This window comes from Schistocerca serialis, chromosome 2, assembly GCF_023864345.2.
Source record: "Schistocerca serialis cubense isolate TAMUIC-IGC-003099 chromosome 2, iqSchSeri2.2, whole genome shotgun sequence".
NCBI lineage: Eukaryota > Metazoa > Arthropoda > Insecta > Orthoptera > Acrididae > Schistocerca > Schistocerca serialis.
Window position 1 is genome coordinate 980,116,089 of NC_064639.1, and position 14,529 is coordinate 980,130,617.

The 14,529-nt window shown below is 39.6% G+C and overlaps 1 protein-coding gene across 1 annotated transcript in view; it reads right to left on the reverse strand.

Annotated features, from left to right (window-relative positions):
* Positions 1–5,571: 5,571 nt before the first annotated feature.
* The window catches only part of LOC126458394 (EF-hand domain-containing protein D2 homolog), a 282,485-nt gene continuing 273,527 nt past the window's right edge, over positions 5,572–14,529 (reverse strand). The window contains exon 4 of the mRNA XM_050095402.1: positions 5,572–6,584. Coding sequence (XP_049951359.1) covers positions 6,453–6,584 — 132 coding nt within the window. The 3' untranslated portion in view covers positions 5,572–6,452. The remainder of the gene's footprint in view (positions 6,585–14,529) is intronic.

The window sequence follows — 14,529 nt, forward strand, 5'->3', positions numbered from 1 at the left end:
CCACAGTCGTTTAATGAACAAAGTAAGAGCATATGGACTATCAGACCAATTGTGTGATTGGATTGAGGAGTTCCTACATAACAGGATGCAGCATGTCATTCTCAATGGAGAGAAGTCTTCCAAAGTAAGAGTGATTTCAGGTGTGCCGCAGGGGAGTGTCATAGGACCGTTGCTATTCACAATATACATAAATGACTTTGTGGATGACATCGGAAGTTCACTGAGGCTTTTTGCGGATGATGCTGTGGTGTATCGAGAGGTTGTAACAATGGAAAATTGTACTGAAATGCAGGATGATCTGCAGCGAATTGACGCATGGTGCAGGGAATGGCAATTGAATCTCAATGTACACAAGTGTAATGTGCTGCGAATACACAGAAAGATAGATCCTTTATCATTTAGCTACAAAATAGCAGGTCAGCAACTGGAAGCAGTTAATACCATAAATTATCTGGGAGTACGCATTAGGAGTGATTTAAAATGGAATGATCATATAATGTTGATCGTCGGTAAAGCAGATGCCAGACTGAGATTCATTGGAAGAATCCTAAGGAAATGCAATCCGAAAACAAAGGAAGTAGGTTACAGTACACTTGTTCGCCCACTGCTTGAATACTGCTCAGCAGTGTGGGATCCGTACCAGATAGGGTTGATAGAAGATATAGAGAAGATCCAACGGAGAGCAGCGCGCTTCGTTACAGGATCATTTAGTAATCGCGAAAGCGTTACGGAGATGATAGATAAACTCCAGTGGAAGACTCTGCAGGAGAGACGCTCAGTAGCTCGGTACGGGCTTTTGTCAAAGTTTCGAGAACATACCTTCACCGAAGAGTCAAGCAGTATATTGCTCCCTCCTACGTATATCTCGCGAAGAGACCATGAGGATAAAATCAGAGAGATTAGAGCCCGCACAGAGGCATACCGACAATCCTTTCCACGAACAATACGAGAATGGAATAGAAGGGAGAACCGATAGAGGTACTCAAGGTACCCTCCGCCACACACCGTCAGGTGGCTTGCGGAGTATGGATGTAGATGTAGATGTAGACTGAGAGGAAGATGTTTGGCTCATTGTGAAAGAATCCCCCATGATTGCCACCAATTCTGATGGTGTGCTCCTTCCAAATATGCCCCCCCCCCCCCCCCCCACCCAATCAGAGGGGAGTCTCACCCACCTTAGGTGATTGTTCACATCTCAATACAGATATGAATTAGCAATTTGCGAAGTTTAAAGCTCAGGCAATTACCCCTCCCTGTGTCTTACCTACACCAGTGATATGTGCAAACCCCACTTGTTGGCCTGGGACTGGGAATTAAATATTACCCAGTCACCTGTTACACATCAGATGTGTGGGCCAGCCTTAAGGGCTCGACACTTCTAATGACTGTACAATAGCTAAAACCTCTGAAAGGGATGGATTTTCAGTCTGGAGAGCATGCACTCACACCACATGATCCAGAGCTGAATGACTGACAGCATCTCTCACCATCTGATAAGCGTACGGCTCCTTATGCACATCAGGCACAAAATGACAATAAGTACTTAACCTATGGAGTTCAGCCTCCCATGCTCGATAGGATGTGGTTGCTCCCTACAGCAGGAAAATTGATACCTGGATGCAAGGACATGGGTGTGCTTACAGCAGTATTTTGAAAGAAGTTCACAGATTTGGTCAAAAGTTAAAGAAGACAGATACAGCAAACAGGTGAGTTGACATAGGACTTGATACATTCTTGGCAGTATCCATGAAAGCAACAAGGCACAATATAAAATAGCATCGGTAATCCCAGAAACTTGGATGCATTGTCACAAACATTTCTTATATGTGTTCCAGTTCTCAATTAACTCTCCATATGAAGGAAAGGGAGGCAGATAAACCATGGGGGCTGCAGAGGGCAAAACAGCAAGTGACACAGACTGAGGGGCACACCGACTAGACAAAAAAGAAGCCAATGATTGAAGTACCTTAGTGATTGTCAAGCACCTGTGATTTGTGGTGAAATGCCATGGTGAATGATTCTTGCTGTTCAACCAATCAACATAAAATGTCATCTGTGACACTATCAGTCATTGTGAGACTAAACAGAGGACAAACCAGATTAGAAATTTGCATGGAGAACAGGATCACACTCGTCACCAATTATGGTATAATTATGTTTTTCAGTAGTTGCAGGGGCAACCGTATGGATGATTGACTGATCTGGCCCTGTAACACTAATCAAAACGGCCTTGCTGTTGTGGTACTGTGAACAGCTGAAAGCAAGGGGAAACTACAGCCGTAATTTTTCCCGAGGGTGTGCAGCCTTACTATATGATTAAATGATGGCGTCCTCTTGGGTAAAATATTCCGGAGGTAAAATAGTCCCCCATTTGGATCTCCGGGTGGGGACTACTCAAGAGGATGTCGTTATTAGGAGAAAGAAAACTGGCATTCCACGGATCGGAGCATGGAATGTCAGATCCCTTAATCGGGCGGGTAGGTTAGAAAATTTAAAAAGGGAAATGGATAGGTTAAAGTTAGATATAGTGGGAATCAGTGAAGTTCGATGGCAGGAGGAACAAGACTTTTGGTCAGGTGAATACAGGGTTATAAACACAAAATCAAACAGGGGTAATGCAAGAGTAGGTTTAATAATGAATAAAAAAATAGGAGTGCAGGTAAGCTACTACAAACAGCATAGTGAACACATTATTGTGGCCAAGATAGATACGAAGTCCACGCCTACTACAGTAGTACAAGTTTATATGCCAACTAGCTCTCCAGATGATGATGAAATTGAAAAAATGTATGACGAGATAAAAGAAATTATTCAGATAGCGAAGGGAGACGAAAATTTAATAGTCATGGGTGACGAACTCTATAGTAGAAAAAGGAAGAGAAGGAAACGTAGTAGGTGAATATGGATTGGGGCTAAGAAATTAAAGAGGAAGCCGCCTGGTAGAATTTTGCACAGAGCATAACTTAACCATAGCTAACACTTGGTTCAAGAATCATGAAAGAAGGTTGTATACATGGAAGAACCCTGGAGATACTAAAAGGTTTCAGATAGATTATATAATGATAAAACAGAGATTTAGCAACCAGATTTAAAATTTAAGACACTTCCATGGGCAGATGTGGACTCTGACCACAATCTATTGGTTATGAACTGTAGATTACAACTGAAGAAACTGCAAAAAGGTGGGAATTTAAGGAGATGGGGCCTGGATAAACTGAAAGAACCAGAGGTTGTACAGAGTCTCAGGGAGAGCATAAGGAAACAATTGACAGGAATGGGGGAAATAAATACAGTAGAAGAAGAGTGGGTAGCTTTGAGGAATGAAATAGTGAAGGCAGCAGAGGATCAAGTAGGTAAAAAGACGAGGGCTAGAAGAAACCCTTGGATAACAGAAGAAATATTGAATTTAATTGATGAAAGGAGAAAATATAAAAATGCAGTAAATGAAGCAGGCAAAAACGAATACAAACATCTCAAAAATCAGATCGACAGGCAGTGCAAAATGGCTAAGCAGGGATGACTAGAGGGCAAATGTAAGGATGTAGAGGCTTATCTCACTAGGGGTAAGAGAGACTGCCTACAGGAAAATTAAAGAGACCTTTGGAGAAAAGAGAACCACTTGTATGAATATCAAGAGCTCAGATGGAAACCCAGTTCTAAACAAAGAAGGGAAAGCAGAAAGGTGGAAGGAGTATATAGAGGGTCTATACAGAGGCAACGTTCTTGAGGACAATACTATGGAAATGGAAGAGGATGTAGATGAAGATGAAATGGGAGATATGATAATGCGTGAAGAGTTTGACAAAGCACTGAAAGACCTAAGCCGAAACAAGGCCCCCGGAGTAGACAACATTCCAATCAGAACCACTGACCGCCTTGGGAGAGCCAGTCCTGACAAAACTCTACCATCTGGTGAGCAAGATGTATGATACAGGCGAAATTCCCTCAGATTTAAAGAAGAACGTAATAATTCCAATCCCAAAGAAAGCAGGTGTTGACAGATGTGAAAATTACCAAACTATCAGTTTAATAAGTCACAGCTGCAAAATACTAAGGCGAATTCTTTACAGACGAATGGAAAAACTAGTAGAAGCCAACCTCGGGGAAGATCAGTTTGGATTCCGTAGAAACACTGGAACACGTGAGGCAATACTGACCTTACAACTTATCTTAGAAGAAAGATTAAGGAAAGGCAAACCTACGTTTCTAGCATTTGTAGACTTAGAGAAAGCTTTTGACAATGTTGACTGGAATACTCTCTTTCAAATTCTGAAGGTGGCATGGGTAAAATACAGGGAGCGAAAGGCTATATACAATTTGTACAGAAACCAGATGGCAGTTGTAAGAGTCGAGGGACATGAAAGGGAAGCAGTGGTTAGGAAGGGAGTATGACAGGGTTGTGGCCTCTCCCCAATGCTATTCAACCTGTATATTGAGCAAGCAGTAAAGGAAACAAAAGAAAAATTCGGAGTAGGTATTAAAATCCATGGGGAAGAAATAAAAACTTTGAGGTTCGCCGATGACATTGTAATTCTGTCAGAGGCAGCAAAGGACTTTGAAGAGCAGTTGAACGGAATGGACAGTGTCTTGAAAGGAGGGTATAAGATGAACATCAACAAAAGCAAAATGAGGATAATGGAATGTACTCGAATTAAGTCGGCTGATGCTGAGGGAATTAGATTAGGAAATGAGACACAAAGTAGTAAAGGAGTTTTGCTATTTGGGGAGCAAAATAACTGATGATGGTTGAAGTAGAGAGGATATAAAATGTAGACTGGCAATGGCAAGGAAAGCGTTTCTGAAGAAGACAAATTTCTTAACATCTAGTATAGATTTAAGTGTCAGGAAGTCGTTTCTGAAAGTATTTGTATGGAGTGTAGCCATGTATGGAAGCGAAACATGGACGATAAATAGTTTAGACAAGAAGAGAATAGAAGCTTTCAAAATGTGGTGCTACAGAAGAATGCTGAAGATTAGATGGGTAGATCACGTAACTAATTAGGAGGTATTGAATAGAATTGGGGAGAAGATGAGTTTGTGGCACAACTTGATTAGAAGAAGGGATCAGTTGGTAGGACATGTTCTGAGGCATCAAGGGATCACCAATTTACTACTGGAGGGCAGCATGGAGGGTAAAAATCATAGAGGGAGACCAAGAGATGAATACACTAAGCAGATTCAGAAGGATGTAGGTTGCAGTAGGTACTGGGAGATGATAAAGCTTGCACAGGATAGAGTAGCATGGAGAGCTCCATCAAACCAGTCTCAGGACTGAAGAGCACAACAACAACATATGATTTCTCTCTTCCTATGCAGCACCCAATTACAGAAATTGAAACTATAAAAGTAAATTTAATGTTGAAAAATATGTTTCTTGTCTGTCTGAACATTTTTGTTTGCATTTTTATTAAATATTTCTAAGCAAGTTAGGAAATTGAAGGTAATTTTCTTTTTCGTTTGTTATTATTTTGAATGTGAATTTCTGTCTGAATGATGAGTTCTCAGCAATAGCTCTGTGAAAACACTGAATGTTTTAACGTTTTATAGTTCAAAGTAAACAAAGAAACAAGATTTATTCTGATGAGACTTTAATAATCATCATGAAAAAATATATACACAGTACAACACATTTTCAGTGACTTAAAAATAGTCTTTTCACAATAGGTTATATCCCTCACCACCACACAATGACAGTGATTATGTGGTAACTTTGCCATTTATCAGTCACACATTCAAAAAACACTGGAATAAAACTTTTTTTCAGTCTACATTGAACATATTAACATACACTAACAGATTAAAGAACTATATAATAAATGCACAGAGTTACTGGTCTTTTATCAGAAATATGCAAGCTTTCTGAACATCTCAATAAAAAAAACAAAAAATACACAGTTAATTTGAGAGTGTAATGTCAGAACAATGCCACATGCAATTTTATGCTTACTGTCATGGCAGTGTAACCAGTCACAAATTTATCACCAACCTATGTGATAGCTTCAAATGTGTTACACAAACTAGTCAAGTTTTCCAGCGCTCTTTTTGAGATCTAAAGATTTCTTAATTTATGTGATGAAAGATATCATTTTTATTGGGTTAAGTGCTCACTGTTATTCCAAATGCTTCTGACACAAACCATAAAAATAGTGTAATGTTATTTCATCACTTCTGTATTTTTTTTATGAATCTGTTCTTTTTTCATAGCCACTTCTACCTTGCCTAAAATTGTGTATCTGGGAGGAATTGGTCCAATTGTCTGCCAAAATAACTGCAAAATTTTCTGTATGTTGAAGATAGCATGCCCACTTTCAATAATATAAAGACACAGTTGCAGTTCGTAACCATGAGTGGGAGGTTACACACACACAGAGACGTCTGCTGCTTTCACTTGACAGCTCATAGGCTTGCCATTATATGATACACTACATGATGTGCCCTGGTCAGCTGGACTGCTACTGGAAGAGGGCCGCCTTCTGTCTGAATGCGAGTCTCCGCTGCTCCCGCTCTGCCTCCTCACGACGGCGCGCTTCCTGCTCCTGGCGGATCTCCTCTTCAAATTTACAGCTGCGTGACACTTCCTTTATCTGCAAAAGAAGGAAAAGGTGGTGGTCTAAATGCAATATTTACTGAATGATATCTTACTTAAGAAAAAGCTTCAACATTCTGGGTCACACTGTTTGAGAACCTTCTAGTATATGGCAAACAGGAAGCAGAAGCAAAACATTAACTAACGGAAAATATTCTAACATGTTTAAATAAATTAAATAAATAAATAAATAAAAACTTCAAGAATCCACTCTTGCACCAATCCTTTTTCTCCTTTATACAAATGACCTTGATTTGAACAGTGAATCTCAAAGAAATACCTATTCTGCAAATGACACAAGCGTCCTTCTTATAGGAAATACTCCACAATTACAACAAGTTGCAAATAAATTTATAGCTAAGCTAAATTAATGGTTTGAGAGGAATAAGTTATTGATAAAACATTAAGAATAGACAATATTCCCACATTTCTGCTGAAAAGGTGATTTATGCAGTACTACTGTGATAAACATCAGAATTACGCCCTCTCCGGGAACATAATTTTTAGACATTTTATTTCAAAATTACATTAAATGGCGTACACATATACGAAAATATGTACATAATTAAATAAAATGTTACAGTGTACATTTACTTTCTGTCAAAACAAGTTCTGACTCTGTCTGGGTTGCCTACTTTGCCCAATTCCACAGCATACTTCAGCATGAAATTATGTTCTGGGTTCTTGACTTCCCGATCAGCACCACCTATGTCTGTGCATCCTTATTTAAAATCCAGAATTTGTTGTGCAATGGTCTTAGCACTGGCTAAAATGTGGAACACACTTTATGAGGTCCCTCTCTGTTTCATAACTGGTAAAGATTTTTGGCTGAATTAATAAACTGTCTAAAATATTTCTTATCTTTCTTGCATTTGACACCTTAAACTTCCTGGCAGATTAAAACTGTGTGCCGGACCAAGACTCGAACTCGGGACCGTTGCCTTTCACAGGAGAGCCTCTGTAAACTTTGGAAGGTAGGAGGCGAGGTACTGGCAGAAATAAAGCTGTGAGGACGGGGCGTGAGTCGTGCTTGGGTAGCTCAGTTGGTAGAGCACTTGCCCGCGAAAGGCAAAGGTCCCGAATTCAAGTCTCGGTCCGGCACACAGTTTTAATCTGCCAGGAAGTTTCTTATTTAAATAGTTGGCACCTTTTCACTATCACTGGACACAACATTACATTTTGTCAAGATACCATCCAGAATGTCGTGGATCATGGGAGTGCGATATAGAAATTTTGTCCACAAGAATCTTATTTTTCTGTATACTTCAACTTTGGAGTATGTTTCCAGTTGCCACATCATTGTCCTCACTCATTGTGATGCATCTGTTATCCACATAACAACAAAACAGTCTGCAGGAAACCCAGAACATGTACTCTCTTCTGACAATGTGCCATTTTTGTTGTGCAATGGTCTTAGCACTTGCTAAAATGTGGAACACACTTTATGAGGTCCCTCTCTGTTTCATAACTGGTAAAGATTTTTGGCTGAATTAATAAACTGTCTAAAATATTTCTTATCTTTCTTGCATTTGACACCTTAAACTGTAATAGTGATGCATAAAGGTGCTGCGATTTTGTTTGCTGCAACAACAATATATTCAAATACTTATGGTACCATTCATCAAAATGGAGGATCTTTATTTGTTACTGAGTGTTTAGCAATGAAATAGGCTTTATCCCTGGCACTGGTAATGACACGGTGGTGAAATACAACATATCAGGTGCCTCAGAAGTTATTGTAATAAATATGGACATCGACAAACTCTGATGTTGAAAAATTTGTATTGCATGTAACTTCAACTAAAACTAAAGGTGTTGGAGTGGTACACTGCGGAAGATTCAGAGTGAATTAATGATGAGCTACTTCAAGTTCTTACTATTCTGCACTGTGGCATCTAATCTGCCTTAGCTCTGGTGAACCACCTTGGAAAAAGAAAAAAAATTATGTAAACTATGCTTTTAACAGCGTATCATGAAACATGGATAGATCAAGTTACAGTCATCAGTATTCTGGGCTCAGTAAAAGGAGGATGATACCGTTTCATATGACCTGTATTGCAGATTAAATGCAGTATTAAAACTGCAAAAGACATTAACAATTTGGACAAAACATCACTATTTAAGTAAGCCACATTTAACTTCAACAGTATGAAAAAAACTGTTCACCATATTTCTTGGTTCCCACATTATTATATACCTGATCATTCTCAAAAACTAACAGGATGTGAACAGGATACAAGAGAGAAAATACTGTAATTAGTCTAGGAAGCTCCAGTGCCATGAAACTTGCTGAAATGAGCTCAGGCATCCAGGGAAACTAAACTTGAAACAACTATGCAGAAAATACATATAAGTTACACATTATTAGATGATGCACATACATACCATATCAAAATATGAATAATGATAAGAAAATAATAAAAGCTGAGTAATTGTTGTTGTGGTCTTCAGTCCTGAGACTGGTTTGATGCAGCTCTCCATGCTACTCTATCCTGTGCAAGCTTTATCATCTCCCAGTACCTACTGCAACCTACATCCTTCTGAATCTGCTTAGTGTATTCATCTCTTGGTCTCCATCTACGATTTTTACCCTCCACGCTGCCCTCCAATACTAAATTGGTGATCCCTTGATGCCTCAGAACATGTCCTACCAACCGATCCCTTCTTCTGGTCAAGTTGTGCCACAAACTTCTCTTCTCCCCAATCCTATTCAATACTTCCTCATTAGTTATGTGATCTACCAATCTAATCTTCACCATTCTTCTGTAGCACCACATTTCGAAAGCTTCTATTCTCTTCTTGTCTAAACTATTTATCGTCCATGTTTCACTTCCATACATAGCTACACTCCATACGAATACTTTCAGAAATGACTTCCTGACACTTAAATCTATACTCGATGTTAACAAATTTCTCTTCTTCAGAAACGCTTTCCTTGTCATTGCCAGCCTACATTTTATATCCTCTCTACTTCGACCACCATCAGTTATTTTGCTCCCCAAATAGCAAAACTCCTTTACTACTTTAAGTGCCTCATTTCCTAATCTAATTCCCTCAGCATCACCCGACTTAATTAGACTACATTCCATTATCCTTGTTTTGCTTTTGTTGATGTTCATCTTATATCCTCCTTTCAAGACACTGTCCATTCCATTCAACTGCTCTTCCAAGTCATTTGCTGTCTCTGACAGAATTACAATGTCATCGGCGAACCTCAAAGTTTTTATTTCTTCTCCATGAATTTTAATACCTACTCCGAATTTTTCTTTTGTTTCCTTTACTGCTTGCTCAATATACAGATTGAACAACATCAGGGAGAGGCTACAACCCTGTCTTACTCCCTTCCCAACCACTGCTTCCCTTTCATGTCCCTCGACTCTTACAACTGCCATCTGGTTTCTGTACAAATTGTAAATAGCCTTTCGCTCCCTGTATTTTACCCCTGCCACCTTCAGAATTTGAAAGAGAGTATTCCAGTCAACATTGTCAAAAGCTTTCTCTAAGTCTACAAATGCTAGAAACGTAGGTTTGCCTTTCCTTAATCTTTCTTCTAAGATAAGTTGTAAGGTCAGTATTGCCTCACGTGTTCCAGTGTTTCTACGGAATCCAAACTGATCTTCCCCGAGGTTGGCTTCTACTAGTTTTTCCATTCGTCTGTAAAGAATTCGTGTTAGTATTTTGCAGCTGTGACTTATTAAGCTGATAGTTTGGTAATTTTCACATCTGTCAACACCTGCTTTCTTTGGGATTGGAATTATTATATTCTTCTTGAAGTCTGAGGGTATTTCGCCTGTTTCATATATCTTGCTCACCAGATGGTAGAGTTTTGTCAGGACTGGCTCTCCCACGGCCGTCAGTAGTTCCAATGGAATATTGTCTACTCCGGGGGCCTTGTTTCGACTCAGGTCTTTCAGTGCTCTGTCAAACTCTTCATGCAGTATCATATCTCCCATTTCATCTTCATCTACATCCTCTTCCATTTCCATAATATTGTCCTCAAGTACACCGCCCTTGTATAGACCCTCTATATACTCCTTCCACCTTTCTGCTTTCCCTTCTTTGTTTAGAACTGGGTTTCCATCTGAGCTCTTGATATTCATACAAGTCGTTCTCCTATCTCCAAAGGTCTCTTTAATTTTCCTGTAGGCGGTATCTATCTTACCCCTAGTGAGACAGGCCTCTACATCCTTACATTTGTCCTCTAGCCATCCCTGCTTAGCCATTTTGCACTTCCTGTCGATCTCATTTTTGAGACGTTTGTATTCCTTTTTGCCTGTTTCACTTACTGCATTTTTATATTTTCTCCTTTCATCAATTAAATTTAATATTTCTTCTGTTACCCAAGGATTTCTACTAGCCCTCGTCTTTTTACCTACTTGATCCTCTGCTGCCTTCACTACTTCATCCCTCAAAGCTACCCATTCTTCTTCTTCTTCTGTATTTATTTCCCCCATTCCTGTCAATTGCTCCCTTATGCTCTCCCTGAATCTCTGTACAACCTCTGGTTCTTTTAGTTTATCCAGGTCCCATCTCCTTAAATTCCCACCTTTTTGCAGTTTCTTCAGTTTTAATCTACAGGTCATAACCAATAGATTGTGGTCAGAGTCCACATCTGCCCCTGGAAATGTCTTACAATTTAAAACCTGGTTCCTAAATCTCTGTCTTACCATTATATAATCTATCTGATACCTTTTAGTATCTCCAGGGTTCTTCCATGTATACAACCTTCTTTCATGATTCTTAAACCAAGTGTTAGTTACGATTATGTTGTGCTCTGTGCAAAATTCTACCAGGCGGCTTCCTCTTTCATTTCTGTCCCCCAATCCATATTCACCTACTATGTTTCCTTCTCTCCCTTTTCCTATACTCGAATTCCAGTCACCCATGACTATTAAATTTTCGTCTCCCTTCACAATCTGAATAATTTCATGAGAAACAGAAAAAAATCCGGCTTCAAGTCCCGGTCTTGTACATATTTTCAACTTTCCACACTGATGTGACAAAAGGCATGGGATAGCAATATGCACATGGCCTACACTTAAAAACAATCAAGAACAATGGTGTTTGCATAAGTTGTCAGATGCCGCAAAATTTGGCGTTAATGGGCTCTGGCAGCAGACGACCTTTGCTAACAGCATGACGTCGCCTTCAACGCTCCTCCTGGGCTCATGATCATATCGGTTGGAACTTTGACAGCTGGAAAATCATGGCCTGGTCAGATGGGTCCCAATTTCGGTTGGTAAGAGCTCATGGTAGGGCTGGAATATGGCGCAGACCCCACGAAGCCATGGACGAGGCACTGCGCCAGCTGGTGGTAGCTCTATAATGATGTTGATTGTGTTCACTTGGAATGGACTGAGTCCTCTGGTCCAACTGAACCGACCATCTGCAAATGGTCATGTTCGGCTATTTGCACACCATTTGCAGCCATTCGTGGACTTCATCTTCCCAAACATTTCACCCAGCCACAATTGTTTACAACTGGTTTGGCAAACATTCTGGACAACTTGAGTGAATAATTTTGCCATCCAGATTGCCCGACATAAATCCTATCGAGCATGTATAGGACATAATCGAGACGTCAGTCTGTGCACAACACCCTGCCCAGCAACATTTTCGCGAATAGTTATTTTGAAAATGAATCACATGGTTAAGTTAAAAATTAGCCCCGAGTTTCTGTCTTCACTCTTGCGAAGTCTGGTTAATCTCCGAGACACCCTGTAGAATAAATGACAAAACGTACTGACGACGCCAAAGAAGTGACCAGATGTGTCTGGATGGACTGACCATCGAAAAGGCAAATTGAACACTGTAGTGATACATAATTTGAGGTGCAGCCTACCACTGTGAACTTTTCCGCCTCTGTGTTATGTATTTAACTATGCTACATAATACGTTATGAAGGTTAGCGTTTTTACAGTAGTAACTACTTAATATAAAAATACAAAATGTTTTCTGAACGAATTTTCACTCTACAGTGGAGTGTATGGCGGGTTTGGATGGTTGGTGATAGGGTAGTTGCGGAAGTAAAGCTGTGAAGGCGGGTTGTGGGTTGTGCTTGGGTAGCTCCGTCAGTAGATCACTTGCCCGCAGAAGAGAAAGGTCCTGGTTCGCCACACACTTTTAATCTGCCAGGAAGTTGCAGGGGGGGGGGGGGGGCGAGAGAGAGGGAGGGGGGGAGAGAGAGGGGGGGGAGAGAGAGGGGGGGAGAGAGAGAGGGGGGGGGAGTGAGTGTGTGTGTGTGTGTGTGTGTGTGTGTGTGTGTGTGTGTGTTGCAGCGATCAGACGCGAGCGGACGGATGTTCTTCGCACAGCAACGGATTAAATCTCCGCCTTGTCAACGGCCGTGTCATATCTTCTGCGACGACTATTAATAATAATGAAATGAAATAAATGTGAAGAAGTGTAATGTTGATATTTATACTGTGATCACTTACTAACCTGGCCACACTTAAGGCACAAATGTTAGTGTTTGTATTTGGACATAACTGTCATCAGAAAGTGTGAATGAATTAAATTTAAAATGTTTGACACCACAAACAGTCGACAAGCCAAACTCACTAAAACAATAGAATTTTTGAAAGGTTACATTACTAGCTTCGACGCACTGAGTCGTTATTTTCAAATGTAATTACAAACTTGGAAAACTGCATTAATAACTGCAACCACTTCTTTCAAATATTACGATAAATACATTCCAACCAGTAAACTGAAGCAAAGCAGCAGAATCGGGTCACAAGACTTCATGATACTTTTTGGTTGATAAGTCATTTCACACTTCATTGCAATGTAGATTAGAACTGCATCGGGATGAAAGATACTACATCCTCTTGCATTATGTCCTGCAGTGATGCAAAGATCGTTTTGCAAACAAAGGCTCACACGTCGTAATCTTATAACGTGCAGGAAGCCCAAAACTAGAAAACGAGCCCCAAATGGAAGTGTGTCGTCTTTGCAAGGTTTCTTTAGCAGAACACAGTACGACTGCATGCTTTGATCTGCGTAATTTTGGGTTTGCTGCATGTTATGAGCTTATGACGTGTGAGCCTATGTTTGCAAAATGATTGTTGCATCACTGCAGAACGTAACGCAAGAATAGGCCTACGTAATATCTTCCATCCCTGTGCAGTTTTCATCTACACTGCATTAAGTCGTGAAACGACTTATCAACCAAAAATTGTCATGACGTCTTGTGATCCGTTTCCGCTGCCTTTGTTTCAGTTTACGGTTTCAGTGTATTTTCGTAATATTTGACAACGACGACTCAGTGTGTCGAAACTATTAATGTAACCTATTAAAAAATTTATTGTTTTAGTGTCTGTGCTTGACGACCATTTGTGGTGTCAAACGGTTTGAACAAATGTTACACATTAAAGTTTTTAAATATATACAGTACAGAAAGTGAGAAGGAATATATCTCGATGAAATGTACTTTTTCAAACAGTACTGTGTGTTTATCTAGTCGAAGTGAACTAGTAATGAAGTGTGAATGAACAATATTTTACTTCAGTCAGTTGACAGTTACCGAAATGTACACAAAAGTTGAAATTATTTAATTTCAGTTTGATTATTAGCGCAATATCCAAAGATTGAGTGCAGTGTGCTTTCAATTTATCGTTCTTTATCTATAAAATAATGTTCAGCTTAATCACAAACAAATTACATTTTCATAAACATGTATGAAAACAGGCTTGAACGCAAGAAGAAATTATTTCCTGCTGAATGAAAAATTGTAGTAAGCATAAATTAAAATGCGTACCATCTCTATTTTCTTGTCTTGCCTTTTAATATCTTCGTTCATTGCATGCTTTGGATAAATATCATGTTCGATATCATAACTTTATTAGAGAATTTTCACTACATGTTGAATAAACTACTTTTTTTTCTGTGAAATATTCTGAGAATGTGAGACCAGGAATGTATGCAATGTTCTCAGCATTCTT